General features: G+C 55.4%; 1 protein-coding gene across 1 annotated transcript in view; it reads left to right on the plus strand.

Annotated features, from left to right (window-relative positions):
- Positions 1 to 25,047, plus strand: part of RGS9 (regulator of G protein signaling 9) — a 64,777-nt gene that overhangs the window by 13,782 nt on the left and 25,948 nt on the right. Inside the window, exons 3-10 of the mRNA XM_059048546.2 lie at positions 800 to 850; positions 2,200 to 2,306; positions 2,503 to 2,554; positions 2,809 to 2,867; positions 3,887 to 3,963; positions 9,981 to 10,062; positions 15,923 to 15,985; positions 24,878 to 24,907. Of these exons, the coding sequence (XP_058904529.2) occupies positions 800 to 850; positions 2,200 to 2,306; positions 2,503 to 2,554; positions 2,809 to 2,867; positions 3,887 to 3,963; positions 9,981 to 10,062; positions 15,923 to 15,985; positions 24,878 to 24,907 (521 nt within the window). The remainder of the gene's footprint in view (positions 1 to 799; positions 851 to 2,199; positions 2,307 to 2,502; positions 2,555 to 2,808; positions 2,868 to 3,886; positions 3,964 to 9,980; positions 10,063 to 15,922; positions 15,986 to 24,877; positions 24,908 to 25,047) is intronic.

Below are 25,047 nucleotides of genomic sequence, written 5' to 3' on the forward strand. Positions count from 1 at the left end.
CTAGTTGGGGGCGGGAGGGTGCACATTCCCTCCTGGTCTTGTCCCCGTGTGCCTCCCCGGACGTCTTCCACGCCGGCCTGCAGTCTGCGTTGTTTCCAGGCCAGCCCCCCGGCCTCCCTCGCAGGGCCCAGGGCGAGAGGGCACGCAGAGCCCGCATTCCATGGTCTGAAGTTGTAGATCAGCCCACAAAGTGTTCCTAAAAAAGTGTCTCATCTTCCTGCTTTGACAAAAGCATCTTTACAACGACCTGGAAAGCCAGGTTTGGATTTAGAATTCTCTGACCCCGCAGAGTTCTGCCTGGGAACTTGGGGGTGTGGGAGAACCAGCCCTGCCCTTGGCTCACCCCTTTCCCCTGCCATCCCTGGCTCTGATTTACTCCCCTGGGTCCGGGCTCCATCCAGAGTTCCACGGACAGCTTGCGTTGGGTCTGTTTTTATTTTTATTTTTTTCATTGTTAAGTCTTAGTCTGTTTACTTCCTACTCGGTGAATGACAATCCAGGCACCTATTATTGTAAGGAAAGAGAATAAGAATCACGAGAGAGGTGAAGCCTGAAGGGTGTAAGGGACGTTAGGCTGGAAGTCTGGCCGGAGTCGGATCACGGACAGCCCTGAATTATGGGCTGCGGGGTTCAGACTGAACTTGGTGGGGGGGGGCGGGGAGGGGCATCCCTGAAGGTTTTGAACACGAGAAGGACGAGATCACGGCTGAACAGGGAGGAGGCCAGTTGGGCAACCGTGTGGAGGAGGGCGTGGAGGTCGGGGAGGCTCTGACGGTGGCCAAATGCTTCTGCTTTGCAGGGAGTGACGTTCTCCAGTGGATCAGCCAGCAGCTGTGGGTCTCCAGTCTGGGTGAGAGCTCGTCTTTTCCTCCGAGACCAAGGGCTGCTGTATGCGTGACACTCTGGGGGCGTCTCCGGAGGGTAGAAGCTAAACGGGGGCTCAGCCCCCATCTCTGAGAGATTGACATTTTAATCGGAGAGATGAGAACGTCATGGGTAATCAAGGAAGACTTCCTGGAGGGGGTGATGCATATGTACCCTTGGTCCCGAAACAAGTGATGGCTGTGAACCCTGGAGGGAAGCTTGGAGGGTCTGTCTTCCCAGCGGGGAAATGAGCAAAGACATAAACAAGGAACGAATGAGGGATGGAGCGGTAACAGGGGAAATGGGGGGTAGTGACTTCAGCTGGGTATGGAGGGCAGTGGACGGGTGGGGTGCACCTGGTACATTCTTGGATTCCAAGTTCTACCTGGGAGAGAGGCAGTGTAACCCGTGGAGGGTTTTGCAGCGTGGCAGTGTGTGCAGTAATCAGATTTAGGCTGGGATGTTAGCCAGCAGTCTGAAGGATGCATTGGAACAGGAAGCCTCGGGGGCCTGACTTGCCACTAGCGAAAAGGCTGTTGCTACAACGAGGGTCTGGTCTCTGGTAGAGGGAGGGAGGTATGAGGAGGGAGGGTGGGGAGGAAGCCTCCCCGCTGCTGGGAGGCTGAGCTGTGGGATAGGATGTGGGCTGGGTCCTTGGGCCTGCAGGATGGGAGGGCTGGGATTCTCTCTTGATGGTAGAAAGACACCTGCTCTCATTGGTGCCTCTGAGAATGAACCAGGACAGTTTTCCTTTAAGCGCTGCAAATCCAGAACCAAGACCGTGTTTCTGAGCAGACTGCAGTGGGCTGGGAGTTGAAGGGAAGTGGGGAGGAGCTGGGGCTCTGGACCCAGGGTGCAGACAGAGCTGAGCTTTTGGGGTAGCAGGTGACCATCAACACAGCCTCACCTTCCTGCCCCTCTCGGGATGAAGAGGTGTCTGTCGGTCAAGGAGAGACGTTCTCTCCCTGCTCCTCTGGACTTCTCCAGACCCAAAGGGCCCAGCGATGCTCCCCCAGGATCTCCCCACCTGTCACCCCGAACGCCTGCAGTGGATGACCTGTGGCACCGCCAACAAAGGGGTCGCTGACTCCCCTCCAGACTTACTGAGTCGTCATTCGGGGGTTGGGCTAGGGGACCCTCCTTTTAGCCTTGGCTACCCAGCTGATACCTGTGTCCACAGCTAAGTTCAGGAGCCACTGTCCCCACTGCCTGGCTGAAGTGCCGTTAGGATGGGGGTGCCTGCCCTGAGTTTGGTGTGCTATGCGGGGGTGGGGCCGTGAACTTCTGCCCTTGGCCCCTGCTCTTAACTTCCTTGTCTCAACCTCTTCTCCCCAGAGGCGCAGAACTTGGGCAACTTTATTGTCAAGTACGGCTACATTTATCCCCTGCAAGACCCCAAGAACCTCGTTCTCAAGCCTGACAGCAGCCTCTATCGATTTCAGGTGAGCCTTGGCCTTGACCTTGGGTGCTAACAGGGGGTTCGTGTCATCTGAAGAGATGATTGGCTGGCTTCACATCTTCACAGATCTTTAGAAACAGTGGAGGGGGCTAAGGCAGCTTTATGTTTTAAGCTAGAGGGCTGGGGGCCAGGGGTTCACAGCCCAGTGTGTAAGCCTGGTTTCCTGGTTTCTCTTGTAGACGCCGTATTTCTGGCCCACCCAGGAGTGGCCGGCTGAAGACACAGACTATGGTAGGACTCCGCCCCTCCTCCTGTGCCCTGGGGAGGGCTTAGCATGCTGCTTATTTACTCGCTGCATTTTGGTGACATTTGTCTTGCTGTCATCACGACCTTTATGTCAGTTCTCTTCTGTGTTAGGAGTGATTCCCAGGGGAGGGACTGGGTCTGCTGAGTGTTCTCTTCACTCAGATGAGCACAACAGTCTCACGCATAGAGGGGTTTTGAAATATGATGATGATGGAAAATGTCATCGTTTTCTTTTCCAGCCATCTATCTGGCCAAGAGAAATATCAAGAAGAAAGGGATTTTAGAAGAATATGAAAAGGTATTGAGATGCTTTCAAGTATAGATTCTTATAATTGAGTGGAATATAGTCTTGAGCTGTTTTCCCCTGTTCCCCCCATTAATCGATTCATATGTACCCTCATCATCCATCCATCCACCCACCCATCCGTCCATCCATCCATCCATTCACCTATCCATCCACCCACCCACCCACCCACCCACCCATCCATCCATCCATCCATCCATCCATCCATCCATCCAACCACCCACCCATCCATCCATCCATCCATCCATCCATCCATCCATCCACCCATCCATCCACCCATCCATCCATCCACCTATCCATCCATCCATCCATCCATCTATGCCTTATCCATCCATATATTTAGAAGCAGCCAGCTGAAGTAAATTCTCCTCCATGTTGAGGTTCAGTTTCTCCTGCTGTAACTTAAGCCCTTGCCTCAGGAACTACTGGGCACACAGTAGCTACCACTTTCCTTTTGCTGTCCCAAAATAATAGGACTTAATTAATATGTGTGATAATGCATATTACAGGATAGACAAATTTGAACTTGAGTTTGAGATGGGAAAACAAGAGTGCAGACTTTTGTTTTAGGCAGGATGAGTCGTATTTCTCAAAGAACACACCCTAACCCTTAAAAGGCTAGATTTCTGGGCAGACAGCAACAATCTTGCTGTTTTTTTTGCTTTTTACAAACATGTTTTCAGAAAGCCAGCATCACACCAGTGTTAGGGCTTAGCTTTGTGGAGCTGCTGTGCTCTGTTGTTGAATATTAAGTTCCCATATTCTCCTCCACACTACCCCCCTCTTCCTTATCAGATTTGGGATACATTTATTCAAAAAAAATCCAAGCCAACTTGTGGCTTCTGTTGTGAAGGCTTGTTGAGAATTCGGTGCTACGCTTTGAATGACTGCCTTTGCAGAGCTGGCCTGGGAGACCGTTCGGCTGGGTCTCGTTGTTGACTTAAGGCTTCCTGCCCTCTGCACACAGCACAGGTTGTGGGGCTCGGTGTTCTCATTTTGTTTTCCTCCTCTAGGAAAATTATAATTTCTTGAACAAAAAAATTAACTACAAGTGGGACTTTGTCATCATGCAGGCCAAGGAGCAGTACCGGTGAGTCCAAGCTCTTGCTGGCCCCCTGGTTGTCTTTCCTCCTCCCTTCCTTCCTTGTTTCTTTTTAATAAAATACACTTTTATTGGGTGTCTATGTGTTAAACAGTGGGTGAGGCATAGGGAAGGTAGAGGCATCGTCTAGGGAGCCCGGCAGACAAGCAGCCAGGCCATGATGCCTCAATGAGTTGAGAGCCACACGTCGGGGTTTGGAGAAGGAACTGCAGAAACAACGTTGAGTCTGCAGGCTGCACAGGGTGTATCCAGGTGAGGGGTGGTGGTGGTGGATGGAGAGGAGAGGTGGGAGGGAGGGTGCTCTAGGCAGACAGCCAGAGTCTGGGGGCATGGGAGTGCCCTCCTGATGCCGCCCCTTGGAGCTGGCACAGAGAGTGCAAAGCCCCAAACTGGCGGAAGTGAGGCTGGAGCAGATCCGGGGAACGTTTTGTGCTCAGGGCCGTGGGGAGGCATAGAAGGATCTTAAACGTGGGAGAGCTGTCATCAGAGTCACCTGTTAGAGCCCACTCTCTGCTCTCGCCCTCACTTGCCGGTTCAAAACTGGACCTGAAGTTCCCCCTGGGGGCCCTGCCTTGTCTGTAAGGGCCAGCTGTACGTGTTGGGGAGCGTGTATCAGTCAGGACGAGGTTAGGCTGTCGTAACAAACGTCACCCAGCAGTCGGAGGCATGGAACCACAAGGCTCATTTCTTGCTCGTGTCACGTGTCCGCCGTGGGTCAGCTGGGGCCCTGACGTGCCTGCAGCGACTCCAGGACTCCCGTCACTTCTGCTCACAGCTCACTAGCCAAGGCAGCTCGTGTGGTTATGCCTGCTTCAAAGGAGGGTGCACGGGGTGTGCCGTCCTCCTGTGTGTCTGAGATGCAGGAGAGTCAGGAATATCTGGGGACCGATACCAGTGATGACCAGAACGGTGAGTCCAGCCGGCCCGGCCTCACTCACCCTGGCAGGTCCAGACCCCGGGAGGTCTAGAGTGGCTGGCACACAGTTGCGCTGGATGGTGGAGACCCCGTCCTCCTGAAGCAGCCCCGGAAGAAGAGTAGTGGTGGCTGAGTCAGGGTTCTCCAGAGAAACAGAATCTCTGTGTGTCGATCTAGCTAGAGAAGAGGTGGCGGAGGGGAAGGGGGGAGGGGAGAGAGTAGAGAGATTGAGATCGAGATTTATTACAAGGAATGAGGTCACACAGTTATGGAGGCTGAGACATCCCAGTACCTGCAGTCGGCCAGCTGGACCCCCAGGAGAGCTGACGTTTCAGCTGGAGACTGAAGGCAGGAGGAGAGCCATGTCCCCGCTCGAGGCCACCAGGCAGGAGGCACTTCCTCTTATTTGCAGCAGGATCAACCTTTTTGCTCCATTCAGGTCTTCAACTGAAAGCACCCTCATCCGAAGACATCCTCACGGACGCCCCCAGAATAATGTTGGCCAGTCACCGGGGCGCCCCTGGGCCCATAAAATTAACCATAGCAAGCGGTGAGCACCGTTATGCAAGAGTGCCATCCGGGGAAAACAGAAATCCGCGAGGCAGAATGGCTGTATTGCTCACGTGGGGATAATTTGTTCGCAGACCTTAATTCACGCGGAGGGGCATTATGGGGAGAGCTGGCTCTGCCCTTTCACCATGAACACGCCTCTGCGTGGGTGTTTTTTGTTTTTTTTTGGGGGGGGGGTACGCGGGCCTCCCACTGCTGTGGCCTCTCCCGTCGCGGAGCACAGGCTCCAGACGCGCAGGCTCAGTAGTTGTGGCTCACGGGCCCAGCCGCTCCGCGGCACGTGGGATCCTCCCGGACCGGGGCTCGAACCCGCGTCCCATGCATCGGCGGGCGGACTCTCAACCCCTCCGCCACCAGGGAAGCCCCTGCCTGGGTGTTTTTGAGACAGACCAGCGCAGGGGGCAGTTTGCTAATCTTTTGTCACGTGCATTTGCGTGTGACGCTCCACTGGGTGGGTTCCGTGCACTGTCTCATCCCACGCTGCGGAGAGGAAATGCCTGGAGCCGTAATTCTTGCCTCCCCTCACGTCTGCAACTGGGGAGACAGAGGCTTAGAGGGCTCAGAATACTTGGCCAAGGTCACTTGGTGCGGTCGTGGTCCAGCCTGGCCTAGTGTTGCTACCACTCAGCGGGCGGTCTTTAGGGCCTACTGGGTTCCAGCACTCGGCCGGGCCCCAGGGACACAGAGTTGACGGAGCTGTGCCCTTCCCCCCCCACCCCTCTCCATCTTCCTCTGCCTCTCTGCTCCAAGCAGGATGAGCCCATGACCCAGAGGGCTGGGGACCCCAGAGCTGCCTTGCAGCACAGGGGTGCCCCCGGTGGGCCCCCGCAAGCCCCACCACTCAGGCCTTGGCCTCAGCCTGGGTAAAGCCCTGAGCTGCCCACATTACGGGGCAGCCCCTCGGCCATTCGCTTCTAGACGCCTGGGGATGAGCACTTCCTGAAAGCCACTCTCCTCCTGAGATGCTGGCTTTTCCCCACTGATTCTGTTGCTTCACTCAAAGGCTGCCTCCGATTTCAGGTTTAGGATCTGTGATGGTTAATTTTATGTGTCCGCTTGGCTGGGCCACAGTGCCTACAGAGTTGGTCCAATACCCATCTCAGATGTCACTGTGAAGGTGTTTTTTAGATGAGATTAGGATTGACTCAATAGACTTTAAGGAAAGCAGGTAACTCCCTCTGATGTGGGTGGGCCTCATCCAAACAGTTGAAAGCATTACAAGACTGAGGTTCCCAGAGGAAGAAGCAATTCTGCCTCTAGACGGGCTTGGACTTGAGCTCTTGGACGGGCTTGGACATCAGCTCTTCCCTAGTCCTCCAGCCTGCTGGCGTGTCCTGCAGAATTTGGACTTGCTAGCCTCCTCAGTTGTGTGAGCGAATTCCTTGAGATAAATAAATTCCGTCTGTCTCTATTTATTCTCCTGCTGCTTCTGTCTCTCTGGAGAAGCCTAACTAATACAAGTACAAGATCTCACCACAAAATCAGGTTGGACGTGTAGTCTAGCTTATGGGGTACCCATTTCATTCCCCTGAGTCTCTGCACACAGGCCTCTCTGCTGAATCCCAGACTCAGCATCTCAGCTATAAACTCAACATCTCATGCTGACATCACACCTCAGCCTGACTTTGTCCATACTTGAACGTTTTCCCCTCGCTCTCCAAGCCTTCTCTCCCTTCAGCGTTACGCGTATCAGTACAACGAACCCCCATTCACCTCTCCCCGACCCGTGTCCTGTGTTCAGTCATCCAGTCCCTCTGGTACTGCTGGCAGAATCCCTTCTGCCACACCTGTCCGCTTCTGTCTGCTTCCGTCACCCTGGAGCCACCCTCACTGTCGGCTGGACCATGGCAGCATCCTCTGCTCCCATATGCCCCCGGTTTTGAAACACAGACAGGATCCCGTCCCACCCTTTCGAGAGAGAACCCTCAGTTCAAATGTCATGTGCTCAAAGAAGCTTTTCTTTCTTTTTTTGTTTGTTTAATTTTTATTGGGGTATCGTTGGTTTACAATGTTGTGTTAGTTTCAGGTGTAACAGCAAAGTGAATCAGTCAGACACAGACATGTATCTGCTCTTTTTTAGGTTCTCTCCCCACTCGGGTCATTGCAGAGTATTGAGCAGAGTTCCCTGTGCTGCACGGCAGGGCTTTATTACTTACCTAGTTTATATACGGTAGTGTGTGTATGTATATCCGTCCCCATCAGAGAAGCTTTTCCAGTTAGCTGTTACTCTGCACACAATCATCCTGTAACTCCATGGCTCAGAGTGGCAACAGTATTCTATTATCTCTCAAGGGTTCTGTGGGTCTGGAGTTTGGGATGGCTGGGCGGGGCAGTTGTGGATCAGAGCCTCTCAAGTGCTTGCCGCCAGAGGGCTGGAAGGTCTGCCTTGGGCTTCCTCACAGCAGCAGGCATAGAACACTGCCAACAGGTGGTTGGAAGCCCCAAGGGCAAATACTTCACTGAGGAGGCTGGCAGCTGCCCCACCTTCGATGGCCCAGCCTCAGAAATCACACAGTGCCATTTGTGATATACTCTGTTGGTCAACACAGCCACAAACCCCACCTGGTCTCAGTGGGGGAAGACATAGACCCACCTGGGAATGGAAGGAGGGTCACAGGACTGTAGACATACTATTTAAAAAGTGCCACACTGGCCACCCCTGATTCTGCACTAGAGTACACTGAATGTGTCCTCACAGCTCATGACACAATTTGTAATTTTATATTTATTTCTTGACTATTTGTGGAATGTTTAGACCTAAAGGTACTCAAGGAAGGGCAGAAATACGTCTGTGTGTCAGTCGGCTCAGAGTATCATAGACTGGGTGTCTTAAACACCAGACATTTATTTTCTCACCGGTCTGGAGCTGGGGAAGTTCAAGATCAAGTTTCTGGCAGGGTGTGGTTTCTGATGAGGACTCTCTTCTCAGCTTGCAGACAGCTGCCTTTTTGTTGTGCTCTCACATGGGGGAGAGAGATGGACAGACAGACAGACTCTTCTGGTATCTCCTACTACCAGGGCACTAATCCTGTTACAAGGGCCCCACTCTCATGACCTCACCTAATTACTTCTACACCCTAATTCCTTCTTAAAGGCCCCATCTCCAGATACTGTCGCATTGGGAGTTAGGGCTTCAACGTATGAGTTTTGGGGGGACTCAAACGTTCAGTCCATTACAGTCTATTTGGTTCACCCGAATTCTCCCAGTGTTTGGAACATAGTGGAGATCAGTGAATACATGACTGAATCAAAGTGTCACTGACTAAGGGATCCTGTTGCTGTAAAGATCACAACATGACAAACTAAGAGAATTGCTTATTTACTGGTTCTCTTGCACGCCCGTCATCACCACCCTCCTCCAATAACCTCTGTCACACAAGAGCACGAGAGCAAAGCCGGAAAGGGCATCGCACTAAATTAGCGATCAACGCTATTGCCGAGGTGGTCCAGCATTACGGAAAGTCCACAGTGCCTCAGGCCATCTGCAGCCCATCTTCCTGAGGACACGGGGTAGCTAACCCGGTAGAAACTCCATTTCAGTTGGCAAGGGGGAAGTTGGAGTGACAGTGTTTATAGTTAATTTCCAGAGGAGGTTGCAAAACACCCCACTGGAAGGGCGCTCTCCGCCCACCTGGCTCTCTGGATATTATGTTACTCACAATACATGAGCTGGCGCGTAAATACGCCGACTCTGTCTCGAGGAGGGCGTGGGCGTCGTCCTGCGTCGCCCGGGCAAACAAGCATCACGGAGAGGAGCGCAGGTCGCCGTGCAATGGCACTGGATGGGGTCTGATAATTAGCACTACCTCCCCCCTGTCATTTCCTGCCTGCCATGGCAAAGAGGGAGACTGAGAGGTGAGAGGAAAAGCATGAATAACCTTTCACAGTAATCAGCTGGGCTCAGAGAAACCCTGACTTGGTGTGAACTCTTTGGAGTGACAGAGTGGAACTGACAGAGAGAAACCAGAAGTCCCCGGGGCCCACGTTTTCCCCATCCCAGCCTCTGGCACTGCCGCTGCCTCCTGACCCAGGTGTTGATTATGTTGCTTGTCAGAGCAGGGAAAGAGCCGGAAGCCAGGTGGGCCCAGAATGTCATCCACGCTCCTCCCAGTGGAGTCGCTGGTGGAGATGGTTGATCCTCGGGCTGGTCGTGGTGGCAAGATCGCATCACACGCTGCTGGTGCTCTCGGGCGGAGCTGGGCTCTCGGGCCGGATTCCCGGTGCAGGTCCCGCCTCTGCCCCCTGGTGACAGTGTGACCCTCAGGGGGACATTCAGCCTGTCTTTGCTTCAGCCCCTGAACTGCGAATTGAGAATTGCTCCCTGGGAGGATTCGAGTTAATGCGTATAGAAGTGTTTAGCACATATGTATGATATTAATGTTCGCTACTTTCATTCTTCTCATTATGGCAAAAGCACAGATTATTTGGGCAGATTGGGAGAGGGGTCCTGAATGGGGTCCATCAGTGAGCAAAAGATGCAAAAGCTTACTGGCCTTTAACGTGGCTTTTGGCTTTTCAGGGCTGGAAAGGAAAGGAATAAAGCGGACAGGTACGCACTGGATTGCCAGGAGAAGGCGTATTGGCTGGTCCACCGATGCCCCGTGAGTGCCATCCTCCCTGGTTTCACCCATCTCTTCTTGCTCCTGACCGCACCCAACCTTACTCCCCATCCCCCTTTTGTGGCTCATGTCTGCCTGGAGCTAGAATTGAATCTGCAGGAGCCGCTGCTCAGTGTTGATTAACATCCAAGGGCCTCTGGCTGGAAGGGGAAATTCACCATCTGGATGGAGTCCGCCCGTGGCCCATCCATTGCTGGTAGGTCTGCGTGCATTTCCAGAGCGGAGGGACCTGAGTGAGTCTGCCTTGTGTGAGGGCCAGGACTCGATGCCTCAGAAGAGGAATGTAAGAAGAAAAAAGTAGGACACAGGCTCCACGGCAGGAAAAATCCCACGTCTAGGGAACCGGAAGCCGGCCTCGCCACCGCCATGCCGTGTGTCTCTCGCTGCCCTCCTTTTCCTCTCTGGATCCGGTCCCCGGCAGAGATGGGGGCCAGGGGACAAACGTGTGCTCAGCCTCATGGCTTAGAGCACGTGGCGTCTCTGGCTCTGGGACGTTACGTGGCCTAGAGGCACAAGCTGCACAGACGAGATGCAACTCGTAGCAGCGCCTTACTCGGGAGGGAAGCCACACCCCCAGCGCGGAGAAGCAGGCTGTCACCGCCACCCACCGCGGGGGCCTCTGCCGCCTCGGTTCCCTCCTGCGTCAGACCCGTGTGCTGCCTGCCGGGCACTGGGGGTGGCCGGTTTTGAAGCGGTTCTGCAAAGTGGAGCGCTCGGAACACACGTTCCTCCTCCTCCTCCTTTAGTTTTCTTGCCTGAGCGGGAACCAAGTGCTCAGAACCAGAGAGCGAACTGCGTCCCTCACGGGGCCAGAGCTTCTGGAGTTTTGAACTCGGAGCCCATCAGATTTGGGCCGTTTTGCTACTTTTCTTTCTGCATTCGAGACAGGCAGCCCATAAGGTGTTCCAGCTGCGAGGGCATTGGTTTGGATGCCTTGTTGCCGAGGTCAAGGCCCTGGGGTTGAGGCGTGTTTGGTTTTGCTCTGTTTCAGGGCACCTCCTCCAGCTACACCACTTGGCCGATGCCCGACCCAGGCCCCTGGGGGCCTGAGCGGAAGGCTGGTTGACCGAGCACAGGGTCCGGGAGGTCAGAGCCCACACCCGCCGTCCCGCCGGTAGCGCAGGAGTGAGATCTTTGTGTGGGAGGGAGCCAGGCCTTGCTCAGCCCATATTGTCATGTGATCCTGAAAGGGGGGGACCCTTGGTGAGGAGAATGGCGAATGGTGGTAAGAGGCGCCGGTGCCCTGGGGCACCCGTGATCGAGGCGGTCCTGCTCCTCGAAGGATGGAAAACGGCCTCCGTGTCACGTGTGGAGACTCCGTGCTGTGGGACGCCCGTGTGCCTGCATCCCTTGCCCGGCGACAGAGTCTGACTGTGCACGCGAGCTGCCCTGGGACCCTCCCCTCCCCTCTGTCCCTGCAGCCAGGACACGACGAGAAGCAGACCATCCGCGCTGTTCCCAGGCCTCCTGGGGCAGCTCTCAGCCCCGGTGCCGGGCAGGTGGCCGAGTGGCTGTTCCCTGTGTGATACAGAAGCACGGACGTTGACCAGTGTGTCCCTGACAGTGGCTTCTGCCACCCCTCCCCCACGGCCCCCACTTCCTCCGCCTCCATCACCCCCGTTGTCACGGCCACCGTCGCCGCAGCGCTGAGTGGAGAACTTACGGTGCCTCGGGCTGTGCGCCAAGCCTCGTTCTGCAGGCGCTGCCTCGCGCCACCTCTGCGGCCCGACCTGAGCGGCTACGTAATTAGTCCCGTTTTGCTGATGAGGCAGCAGAGGCCCAGGGCTGCTGCCGACTTGCCGGTGGGTGGGCACCGGGGCACTGGGCCCATAGCCTGCAGAGCCTTCCCTCCTGGTCTCCATGCTCCTGTGCCTCCGAGGACAGTGTCACGTGATGCCGCTGTGCGTCTGAGGCCTTTTGTCAGCCCCTTGGTCACTAGAGCATCACGTGACCGCTGCCACTCTCGTGCGCATGCGCCGGGCTCAGAGGCGCCTTTCCCTCACAGGCGGGGCGCGTCCAGAAGGAGGCCTGATGTGCTTGGAGCGGACGTGAGGCTCCCCGGACACAAAACCTCTCTCCCGGCCCCGGCCCTCTCCCGGCCTATCCCCTCGCCCGAAACCGGACCAGGAGTCGGGGCCGGGGCCGGGTGGCCCTGGCTCCTTCTCTCCCTGACCTCCGTGAAGCCTTCAGCCTCTCGGTGGCCCAAGAGCGTCAGGCTGAGGGACACGTCCTGTTTGAAGAGCATCCGGTTTGGAGTCTGCCTCGGCCGGAAGCTGCGCAATCTGACGGACAGCGCAGCGGCCCGGGCGCTCGGGGGCTGTCAGACCGCGGCCAGGGGCCCCCGACACACCGTCAGCTGGGTGGGAAGAAGCCAGCCGGGCGGACAAAGCACTTGGCCGGGTGGGGTGACTGTAGCCATAGCTGACGCGCTTACTGAGCAGATCCATCCCCTGTTCGTGTGTCTGTGCCCGGATCCGCGAAACCGTCCCGGGGCCCCGAGTCTGCGCCAGCCGAGGAGCCGGGCGCTGGGCGTGATGTAACAGCTGAAGGCCGCTGAGCGCCTGCCACGTGCCTGGGTTAAGCTCTGGGCCTGGCCGATCCCGCGGACCTGACGAAGATGCCGTGACATAGGGGTGTCATTGCCCCGTCGTCCAGGCGGGGACCTCGGGGCTCAGGAAGCTGCAGCGGCCTGGGCAGCACTGGGGCGTGAACCCACCTCTGTCCGATGTGCTGCCGCCGTGGCAGGTGCACCCACGGGTGGGCGCCTCGCTCAGCTGCGGCAGCTCCAGGTCCAGACTGCTGACACTGGTGAGCCGGGCCCTCCTGGAGCTAAGACCTCAGCGTGAGGGGGGACGGATCCGGGGAGTGAGGGGGCACCCTGGGGTGAAGAAAACCGGTGTTCCTCTCACATCTTCCCCCAGAGGAACAGGGTGCAGGTCTGGGCACGACACGAGCAATGGTCCACTGCGTAAACGTGCAGAAGGAGAAATGGTCCCTTTAGAGAAGAGTCATCTCGGGGCCTCCCGTGCGTCGTTGCCGTGCCGTCTGTGGCATCTGTGTCTCCCCAGGACACAGGCCGCTGATGCCTGCACCACGGGTACAGGGAGGACGCGGTCTGGGGACAGGCGGCCTGCGGCGCGGGCGCTCTAAGTCAGGCGGTTTCTGGTCTGAGCGTCGAGCTAAGCGGCCTCCGTTTCGGCCACAAGTGCAGACACTCACGCGAGAGGGTGTCTGTCCTCCGCTTCCTGCTGAGCTGGCACTGAATGTCCAGAGAGGGGCAAAGTAAATGAAGCTATAGCTCCATGACCGAACACTGTGACGCCATGAAAACAATATTTTCAAAGGCCATTTATGAACCTAGGAAAGTGCTCTGACGTATAACGTTTTACCATTAAAACAGGATGGGAGAGTCCATTGACTCCGATCCAAATTAAGAAAAAAAAAAAACCCAAACATCTGTTTTGCAAATCTCCGCTCTGTGCCAGGGGCTTAGGAGGCACTCGGGGGTCTTTGCACTGGGAGCCGAGACCGACGTGGCCCTCGGGGAGCTTACAGTGTGGTGGAGGGACTGAGGCTAGACGTGCTGCACAGATGGATGTGCCCTGTACGGATGCGGGGACAGCTGTGGGGGGCGGGGCTCGTGCTTCAGATCAGGGGTCTGGGGCCAGCTCTCCGCGGAAGTAACGTTCACGCCAAGGTCAGGCTCCTCCAACCCTTCCCTCTAATTCTGTCTCTGCCTGCGCCAACCTCACCTTTCTCTCTGTCCCGTGTTCTGTTTCGTTTGTAAAACTATCTGATGTTTCATTTGTTCTTTGTTTTCTGTGCCGCGCACCAAAAAGGTCCAAACTGTGCGTTAGGGGAGAGGGTGACGGTGAGAAGAGGAGAGAACGAGACAAGGGACGGGGGGGATGCGGTGCAGCCACGTGTCACCGGCACGTGGCACCAGCGCCCGCCCCGGCCCTGCTCTGGATGCCGGCTCTGGGACTGTCCCCTCCTCGTGGGCAGCCCTTGGGGGCACGAGGGTCCTCTCCTAACCTGAGTTAAGGAGCCGTTAGCAAATTGTCTCTTTGGCTTTCGCGTCAGGGATGTTCTCGGGCACCACACCCTGGCGTTCACACTTCCTCCGGCTGGAGCGGGTGGTGGTGGGCTTGGCGTCTCTGGGAAGGCGGGGCTTCCTGCGCTTGGCCCGGGCTGCACGCGGCTGCACGGCTCCCTGTCTGCTGACAGCCCACCGCCAGGCCACCGTGGCCCTTGTGTCCTGTGCGCTGACGGTCAGCTCTGCGGTATCTGCATTCCAGCTGCCTCTTGCATCCCACAGACTGTGTCAGCGGTGGCTCTGGCGACTGTTGTGGGGAACAGAGACCCCCGTGCTACCTGGTGAATGAGTGGATGAACGAATGAGTGCATGAGCGAATGCAGCCTGGGAGTCTCCCAAAACAGCAGCGGGAGAAAGGCAGCCCCGTGGAGAGGTCTGAAGGCAGGGCCCCGGGCTGGGACTGCAGCTCGATGGGAGCAGCTGAGAGGTGAGGCGGGGCAGCGGGGCGGCCAGAGGAGGCTGGAGGGGCCGGCGGGGACCGACCGGCAGGACAAGGCCCGCTGGGCGGCTCCAGCTCAGGGTCCTGCGGCCGGTTACGCGGGTGCGCCGCGGAGCAGCTGAATCCGTATCAGAGTGTGGATCAAGCTCAGAGCAAAGAGTTGGAGGAGGGGTCCAAGACGCGAGCAGACGACTGCACGGAAGCCCCTGAGGCGGGAGGGCCAGCTGGGGGGCAGGGGCCCCGAGGGGGCAGCGTGCGTGTGCGTGCGCGTGTGCGTGCATGCGCGCGTGCGTGTGCGCGTGTGCGTGGCTGTGCCGGTACGTACGTGTGTGAGCTGCACATGCGAGCACATGCGGCTGCGCTCGGGTGTGAATGCATACCTGTGAGAGTGCGAACGAGTGATGATGTGAGTTGTGAGTGTGAGGGAGTGTGTGCACGTGAGTCGTGGGGGAGTACGCGAGTGTGCGTGCGTGTGTGTGTGTGTGTGCGTGTGTGCGTGTGGTGTCGTCTTCCGTCACCCCGGGGGGATGGGATTTCCTTGTACCAGACGGGTGCCCGCACCAAACAGAGGAGGTGGAAGACCCGAACTGCTGGCCTCGAGGGACTGAGAGACCGAGCGGGGCTGGCTGGGGAGGCCTGATGGAGACAGGCAGACGCCGAGGCCAGCTCTGGGCCAGGTGTGCACACACGTGACCTTACTATGAACACAGCCTTTGCTTGGCAACAGTGACGCTCTGCTGAGAGCTTCATACGCCGTCGTGCTAAACCCTCACAAGAACCTGACAGGCAGCAGGGATCGTCTGCAGTTCTCAGGGAAGGAAGGGCAGAGGGGAGAAGTCGTTTCCAAGATCTTCCTCCCAGCTGGGAAGTGGCAGAACCAGGATTGGAACCTCTGGGTGCTGACGGAAGCCGGGACTCCCCAGCACGATGAGCTGTAGAGCGGGGAGGGGGCCAGGGTCCCACGTGCTGATCCCAGTGAACTCTGATTACGTTTGCGTGTTGTTGATCCATCTGGCACCCACCCTCCATCCACCCATGCATCCATCCATCCACCTACCCACCCTCCATCCACCCATCCACCCCTCTGTTTTAGGTTCTGGGGATGCTGTGGCGGTGGAATAGCCCCATGAAACTCACCAGCTCACCTGGAGACCTGTACACACCGCTGTAGCTCCCCACAGGCTGGGCCACGACCCTCAGCTAGGTCTCACGATTGGCAGCTTGACCAAGATCCAAAGTTAATCAGAAACTGGAGACTCTCCCAGCAGCGGTTCTTATGCTGTTTTTCTTTTTGTTTTCCCACTCAGCCGGGAATGAATGACGTGCTGGACTATGGCCTGGACCGAGTGACCAATCCGAATGAAGTTCAGGTAAAACAGGTAGGTCTCTGCTGCCGACTTTGGGCGGGGCCTAGGTCGGGGTCTCAGGCTGGGAAGGTGTCCCCATGTCTGTTGTCTACTTGTGTCTGTGGGGCACTGGTACCTCCCCTTTGAGACTTCCAGAGAGGGGAGGCCTATGGGCTGTGTGGTATCAGAGCAGGGAGGCCATGGCAGGGGTTCTGGTCAAGAGAGACCGGAGTCGGCAGCACGCAGGTCAGAGCCGATGGGATCTAGTTGGTTGGTTTTCAGACTTTTCTGAGTCACTTCCCCCTTTGAAAACCTGATGAAAGTCAGGAACCCATTTCACCCAGAGGTGCACAGACAGGCATTTCGCACACAATTCCCGTCAGTCCCCCCTCCCCCGCCCCGAAGTCTGTAGGCCCCAGGCTCACAACCCTTGAATCCACTTTGGGTTTAAACCTTAATCCGCGTGACAGGACCTGGACTGTCCCACTTTCTTTTGCATCTCGTTGGGTGGGATCTTTGCAAAGATTCTCCTGTGCTTTTTATTTTAAAAGGACCCTTTCCCCCCAGTAGGCCACCATTGATGATGGATGGCTGATTTCCTAAGACGGGTTTTTATTTAAAGAAGGATGGCGCAGAAGCTGCTGAAAGAGTGGGCATCGCGGTCAGGGTTTCCCGACCGTGGCACTGTTGCGTGGGGCCAGGCTGTGCTCCGGGGGCCGTCCTGTGCCCTGTGGAGTGTTCAGACGCGGCCCCGGCCTCCTCCCCCTGGAAGCCAGGAGCTCCTTTCCCTGCCTGCCCCTCAGTCTCAGCCATCAAAAATGTCTCCAGACTTTGGCTGGTGCCCCCCGGGGGCCCAAGATTGCCCCAGCTGAGAACCACAGATGCCAGTAAACCAGCCTAAACCCACGTAAACTAGCGGTAGATGGTTTCCTTCTACCGTTGTCTTTGGGCAGCAAGGGCTCAGGCGCCTTGTTAGCCCAGCGTGTCATCCGTGAGCCAGTGCCTAAGGCCCAGGGCGGGAGCCGGGTGGCGGGGGTGAGCCCGGAAAGGAGGAGGAAGGAAGCCTGAGGGGCAAAGAGGAAGGAGCAGGAAAAGCTGGCCAGGAGGCTCTGACTTGTGTATGCTGCCCACCGGGACCTGGAACTCAGGATGGCTTTGGGGACCCCCCAACCAGTGTGTGGGCCAGAGGCCCAGGTTTCGGCTGGAGTCCACCTGGAGGGGACGTCGCGTCCCCAGAGGGCATCCCCCGGGGACGTTGCTGGGACCCTCATCTGTAATTCAGAGTCACCCTTCCTTTGATACACGCTTGGCACTGTCAGCGTTCAGTGGCCTTTCCTACGTTCCCCTCGTCAGATAACAGATAATTGCCAGGGCCTTGTCAGGCTTGGTTACCCAGGAAACAGAGTCATCAAGGAAAATACTGAACTGGGCTGGAAGATTTGCAGTTATTATGGATCAGGCAGCTCTGGAAACCTCTGTGGTGTGGAGGAGGGGAGGGTGGAGGGGGAAGGCCCATCACTCACTCTGACCAGGCGCTGCCATGTGTGTGTATGTGTGTGCCTGTGCGTGTACGTGTCTGTGTCTGTGTATATGTACGTATGTGTGTGTGTGCCTGTGCGTATATGTGTACGTATGTGTGTCTGTTTATTGTGTGCCTGTGTGTATGTGTATCTGTGTATACGTACATATGTGTGCATGCGTGCATGCGTGCATGTGTGTCTGAGTATATGTATGTATGTGTGTGTATGCGTGTCTCTGTGTATATGTGTCTCTGTGTGCATGCGCACATATGTGTGTATGCGTCTGTGTACGTGTGTATGTATGTGTCTCTGTGTGTGTTATGTATGTGTCTCTGTGTGTAGTGTATGTATGTTTGTGTGTATGTGCACGTGCATGTGTGTATGTGTTTGTAAGTATGTGTATGTATGCGTCTGTGTGTGTGTATGTACGTGTGTATGTGTCTGTGGGTGCGTGTCCGTGTGTGTATGTGTTTGTATGTATGTGTCTGTGTGTATGTATGTGTGTCTGTGTGCACACGTCTCTGTGTGTGTGCATTGTATGCATGTGTCTGTGTGCGCACCCGTGCACGTGTGTGTGCACACGTGTGCATGGGGCGGGATCTCTAGCTTCAGCCCTGGCAGGACAGCGCAGATGCCGAGTGAGCTGCTTCCTCTCGGGCGCTATCTGGGGTGCCTTCCCAGGAAGGCGGCCAGGCCCCGCCGCTGAGGAAGTGTATCCAGGCTCCCTGGCGGGCAGGCTCGGGGCCAAGATGCCTCCTGCTCTCTGAGCCCCTTTCTTGGCAGACGCGGGCGATGCTCTCAGCCCAGAGTCCGCGCACGGGCGGGGGGTGAGGCTGTGGCCGTGGCGCTGCGTGACCGGGGTGCTGCCACTGCCGTTTACCCTCTGTCTTCTGTGTCTCTCTCCCACCAGCTCTCTTTCTCCTGTCTGCACTCTGGCTGCCCTGGTGCATTAAGAAGAACAAAGAACCGTAATCCTCCCGCGCACGGGGCCCCTCCGACCTCCCCTCGGCCAGCGCGGGTCACAGCCATCTGTTAGGGGCTGGGCTTTACCTGTGTGACCTTCCCCACAGTGGGACCCAGTGTCCCCTGTTTATCTGGCCTGAGAGGAGCGGGTCCAGAGGACGGGGCGTGTGTCCAGGAGGCCTTGGGGGTGCAGAGGTGTTGGATTGCTGCCTCGTTCAGAGAAGATCTCTCGGTGCCGGTTTGAAGAGACGGCCCATTTCCGAGAATTCGTAAATTCTTGAAAAGATCTCTTTTTTCCTTAAACGGGGGCAAATGATCCAAGAGCCATAAACACCATCGAGCACAGGAAGGAGGCTGTGGGGTTGGCAGGTGTCCACGACCCCGGCTGACCCACTTCCTCAAGCTGGTGGCCGCTGGCCGCTGGGGCACCCAGCCCTGGGAGGAGCCAGCCAGAGCCAGGATGACACGTAGGGAGCGTGTCCCCTCTCAGTCCTGATGCGTGGAGGTGGGGGGCCGCCTTCTCGTTATCCCAGAGAGGATTTGGCCCTGCAGGGAGGGGCTGAGTGGTGGCCGGGCCCCAGCCTGCTGTGGGCAGCAGTGCCCGGGGCCGGCCCTCCCTCCCCGACCCCGACGGGCTCACCAGGGTAGTTTTGTGACAAGGGCCAGTGCTGTGTGCTCGAGGGAGCTCTGACACCAGAGTGACTACAGCTCTGCCACCCCCTGGAGCTGTGACCTTGGACAAGCTCTTGAGCTCAAAGCCTCAGTTTCCTCGTCTGTAAAATGGGAATAAGATAGTTCCTTCTTCAGGGGCCTCGGCGAGGTCATTTACGTGAAGTGTCTAGAACGGGATCCGACGTGTACACAGCAGCTTTCCCTGTCGTTGCAACTGTCTCCCTGCTGCCAGAGAGCATTTATGGGGTCTGGAGGCCCTCGCCCCTGCTTGGGGGACTGTCCCTCGCCAGCTTCCTTCTTGTCCTTGTCTCTTCTCATCCTTCTGTCCTGGCTGGAGGTCGGGGGGAGGCAGGTACACACCAGTGTCCACACCCCTGCGTGGTGCCTCCAATGGCTGCTGAGAGAAGCCCTGTTTACACTGGCGGCCACACCGGCCTTGTGCGAAGGATAGAAGTGCGGCTGCACAGTGGTAAGTGCTGTGCTCTGCAGAGCCCGCGGCCTGGAGCCCTCCGTGAGCAATCACCCCTCCCGCCACGTATTCCCCCCGGCTGGGGACAAAACGGCTGTCTTCCTGGGGCTCCTGCGTGACCGGAGGTGGCAGGGGGAGGGCCGAGGCTTGCCCACGGCTCCCTGTGCTCCGGCCACGGGGCCGGCCGCTTCACCCCCGGTCAGGGCTCTGTGCAGATTCAGCAGCTCGCGAGGTGGAAGCTTTAGCATCTCTGCTCCACAGTTGAGACAGGCCGAGGGACCAGGCAACGTATCCGAGTCACACGTCTCGGAGACGGTGAAGCTGGGGTTTGCGCCCCAGCAGACGGGCCCCTGAGCCCACTCCGTGTCCTGCTGACGTGCCCTGATGTCCGTCACGCAGCTTCTAGAAGCTTTGCTGGATTTTATTACCTTCTCCCAGCAGCTTGGGAAGTGAGGCTTATATAAGTTCCCTTTTTCAGAGGACAAAGCGGAAACAGACTGAGCCGTTTGCCCCGGCTGGGCCAGCCAGGGGGACATTTAGGTCCTCCGGGTACCACCTCTGCTACCCGACCGCACCCTTCGGTCCTGCACCCAGGGCCCCTTTCAGGAGCAGACAGCCTGTGCTCAGGCCTCCAGCTCCGCGCCCAGCAGGCCCGCACCTGCCTTGATGTTCTGCTGTCTTAGAATTCTTACTAGGTTTTCGGACCAGGGGCCGGGCATTTTCACCTTGCCTTGGGCCCTAGAAGCTGTGTGGCCATTCCCCCCCGGCCTGATAGGGAAGGACATGGCAGGACAGACCTCCTTCAGACGCTCACAGCCCCGGATTCGCAGCTCCTTGGCCGGCCGGCTGCCCCCATCTCTTTCCTGTCTGCTTTGCGTTAATTGCCTCACTTCCCGGATTTCCCGGTTTCTGGCTTTTGACCCTTTCTCTGCTCTCAAGGCCTGTGTTCCCCGATTCACCGTGGTTCTCCCCGCCTTGCGTTTCACTCCGTGGCTTGCCCGGCTCTCAGCCCTGTTTGCACAGATTCCTGCCTGGCTGCCTGACCCCAGGGTCCCTGGCCACCCCTCTCTGGGGCTTCCGCGCCTCTGTCCACTGTCACCCCAGCGTCTCCCAGGGCACGGCCTTGACCCCTCCTGCCCTGTGACAGTCGTCTGCAGCCTGCATCAGGGTTTCAGGGCCGGCAAGCTGGCTGCAGAGCTGTGTAAACAAGATCTGGATGTGTCCCTATTTGGGCAACTCTGCAAGTGAAAAGTCGTAAGTCAGAATCCCAAGAATGCAGAGTATTTGACAATTCCTTAGGCGGAGTGTTCCTGTTGTAGCGAAATGTGTCACTGGGGTGAAGGATAAAGAAGTGACTTCATCCCAGGTGGACCAGCTGCTGAGAAAGCCGGGGTTTGTGCATGCCTTCAAGGTGCGACAAATGTTTATTTCCTGTTTTACCATGAGTGGCTTTCTTTGAATTGCTTAGAAGTGTGTGTGTGTGTGTGTGTGTGTGTGTGTGTGTGTGTGTGTGTGTATTTTTAAATAACTGCCCTTTAATATTTCTTATGGCCTTTGGCTAGGTAATAATCATATTGAAAGTAGGTTTGTGAGGTTTAGCAGGTAAGATACAGGATGCCCAGTTAAATTTAAATCTCACATAAGCAGCGAATAGCTTTTGTGGGCGTGAATATGTCCCCAGTATTGCCTGGGCACGCTGCATTTAATCTCGTAATCGGGGCTAAGGCCATACCCTGTATCTTCTCAGCAGCAGCGTCTGAACCCTGATCAGTAGCCAGGGTACTCTGAGCCCCCGCCTTGCCGGTCACTGAAGGATTCTGTCATTTAATCCCGCCTTTTCTATCGCCTTTTACGAATGAGAAAACAGGCTTTGAGATGCCAAATAAGTCATCCAAAGTCAGGTCACCAGTTAGTGACGGAACAGGGATTTTGACCTTTCTGACCCCAAAGTCGATACTCTTTCTTATAACGGCCCCCACCCCATCAAATTCCCTCTCCGTCTTTCAGAAAAGTCCGGAACCCTCTCCCTCACTGCCCAGATACACATGCACTCCTAAAAGCACAGAGATACCCTGTATGGCAATCCACAGGAGGCAGATGCTATGTATAACTTTTTAAAAAAATATTTATTTATTTATTTGGTTGCACTGGGTCTTTAGATGTGGCAGGTGGGCTCCTTAGTCATGGCTCGCGGGCTCCTCAGTTGTAGCATGCGAGCTCTTAGTTGAGGCATGCATATGGTATCTAGTTAACTGACCAGGGATCGAACCCAGGCCCCCTTCCTTGGGAGTCTGGAGTCTTAAGCACCGCACCACCAGGGAAGTCCCTGGACAGCTGTTTTTGAAGCTAGAAATGCTGAAATCCACACGGACGATCCAGGGTGGAGGTGGACAAACTCTTAGACTCAGTCAAATCCACTGCAGTCTGATTCCCAGGAGATAGCTGGTAATTGGGGGACTCAGAAAACCCACAGCAAACCACACCTTCGACACAGAGCCCTAAAAGGATAGCAAAGTCAAGAAGGGAATTAAAATATAAACATTTTAAAACCCTGAATCTTGAGATAATGACCCCAGAAATAAAGGTATTAAGCCGAAGTCAGACCACGCGAAGTAGACTAGAAATGAGTGTGCTGGTGACCCGTTTGCAAGGACAGCTCCCCGGGGAGCCCAGAGACCATCGGACCGGCTGAGAGTCTGCCTGTCTTGTCTGTGTTCGTCCCCGCAGGGTCCCTGAGGCCAGAGGCCAGTGGCCCACAGGACGGCTCCTCCTGGGGCCTGGGCGCTTCAAAGGAGGGTGTTTATGACGGTGCCTGCTTTTGATAGTACCGTTGCCATCTTTATACCAGTGTTTGTGCTTCTGGACTCCAGCTTCACTGAAGTATCACTGGCGCATAACATACGTAGGTTTCAGGTGTACAATGTGTGATTAGATGCGTGTAGATATCGCGGAATGATTACCGCCAATAAGGTGAGGTAACACCTCCATCCCCTGACGTAATTGCGATTTTTGTGGTGATAACAGTTAAGCTCTACTTTCTGACCAACTCACAAGCATCGTTAACTATAGTCACCATGCTGTGTTTTAGGTCCCCAGATCTTATTTCCCTTCTAGCCGGGAGTGTGTTTTACCATCACTAGTGTTAATTACAGAGTGTCTTCTCTGTGTGTGCTTCCTCTCGTGATTGGGGCCCTAGCACTCTTTTTTGTTTTAATTTTAAACTGAATGGCCGGACAGAGAAGACATTTCATTCGGCGGTATCCTCAGCTTCAGGGCAAGGAGGAAGGCGTTGGTGAAGAGAACAGATCATTTTCTGTCTTTCCTGGATCACTCCTTGCCTTTGCAAAGGGCAGATGTGGCTTTGAATCCTGCCTCGGCCAGTTACTGACCAGGAGATGTCAGGGCCTTGGTTTCCTCAGCTGAAAATCAGAAAAATAAAACCTTCCTCCCTCAAACTCAGAGAGTTTGTAAGTTGGCTCAGAGAGGTGTAAGTTGCTTTGTACTAGTGCTAAGCGGTGGTTGTAAGTACACGGAAGTCCAGCTTCCCTACTCTGACCCCAGGGCTCTTTTCTACCTGAAACATGTGTCTTCTAAAACAGCCCTGTGTCAGGGCTGTTAGAGAATTGGAACAGATAATCAGTGTGATTGCCAAAATATTTGGGGAGTGTTCTCAATTTTTTTTTAACGTCTTTATTGGAGTATAATTGTTTTACAATGGTGTGTTAGTTTCTTCTTTATAACAAAGTGAATCAGCTATACGTATACATATATCCCCATATCTCTTCCCTCTTGCGTCTCCCTCCCACCCTCCCTATCCCACCCCTCTAGGTGGTCACAAAGCAGTGATCTGATCTTCCTGTACTATGCAGCTGCTTCCCACTAGCTATCTATTTTACGTTTGGTCTCAATTTTTTAAGTGGAAAAAGATTCTGTTAACCTTAAAATACATCTCCATTTTTCTAGGCCTCCAAGCACACTGCAGAGTCAGCGTTTGTTTGACATTTAATGAGCATCTACTCTGTGCTCTACATTATACTCAGCAAGATAAACATGGTCTTCCTGCTCTTAATGGTGCTTAATGGGTGATACATAGATTAAACAAAGAGTCACACAAACAAATATCTAATTATACTTGTGATCAGTGCTATGAAGAAGGAAGTTTGGCCGTGGGGGGGGGGGGTGGCAGATTAGAGAGGCCTACCTGAGCGTTACCTTTCTGAGTTACCTCTCCCTACCCCACCCAGGAAGAAGGATTTCCTGCGAAAAGCAAGCACATAAAAACAATCTAATGATGCAAAATGAAACCCAGCATGGATTAGAAAGGAGAGACTTGCGTATGACGTTCCAGATCAGACCTTCCTTCATTCCTCATTAATGGGCTCTGGTCCAGAACTTATTTTACTAACTGGCTAAGGGAGATCGTGTCCTCCTCGGACTTCTGACTCTATTTCAAGAGCAGACCTGGCTGCGCTCAGCAGCATGGGTTTTCGCAGTCAGCAATTAGATGCTCAGCTTGAAGTATAAGCATCAGCACCAGGCAGCCCCTGGACCAGACCTGGGAGAACTGACTTGGAATCACCCACCGTGCCCAGCCTCCAAGAGTTGCATGGGGCAGACAAGTGGTCCCAGGGAAGCATGTCAGATGGTAGGAGAGTTTAGTAGGAGACAAGTCTGAATGGTTTCCAGGAGCTTCCAAGACCCTAAACATGGCGCCCCACTTGGAGCCATCCTTCCTCGGCTATGACTCGAAAAGTCCAGAGAGAGGACACGAACTTGCTTCAGCGGCTTCAGAGAGGATAGGGCCCCGTGTGAGCTCTTCCATGTTACAGCTCAGCTCTTGGACTCAGCTTGCAGTGGAGGCTTCTCTTGAGTCTTTAAACTGTGTGCTTTTTTTTGTGACAGCGGGGGCTTCCCCCCCCCCCCGCAACATGTGGTATCGGTCAAGCCGCTAGTTCCCCCCCCCCCCGCCCCCCATTCCGTTTCAGTTGTTCTGTAGGCGCTACGGTGGGTTGGGTGCAACCCCAGACTTAGTCCTCAGTTCATCTTGGCTTTTAGGAGAGTAAAGTTACAGTGGTAAAGCATCCCCTTTGCCCAGCAAACCTCTTAGCTGATCTTATTCTCTAGAAGTTGTGTAGAACAGGGTGGAAGGGGTGGTGATGGGGAAATTCTCTTTTAAGTCAAAAGAGACGGGCGGTTTTCTCTTGGGCGAGGGTTTTTGTTTTTCAGATGGGTAATTGGACTGTAATGATTTCATGACATCTGTGTAATGGTTTTTGCTTCTTTGTTTTACAGAAACAAACAGTGGTTTCTGTCAGAAAAGAGGTAATTAGCCTCCCAGTTTCAAAGGAAGTCTGGTTTTTAATCCTCTAACAAATTATATGTACTTTGGCTTCTCGCTCTGCACTCAGTGATGAAATGAAAACCACGTGTAATGTTCAAACGGTGGTTTCCCAATTAACGGA

The sequence above is a fragment of the Kogia breviceps genome, chromosome 19 (genome assembly GCF_026419965.1).
Source record: "Kogia breviceps isolate mKogBre1 chromosome 19, mKogBre1 haplotype 1, whole genome shotgun sequence".
NCBI classification, from domain to species: domain Eukaryota; kingdom Metazoa; phylum Chordata; class Mammalia; order Artiodactyla; family Physeteridae; genus Kogia; species Kogia breviceps.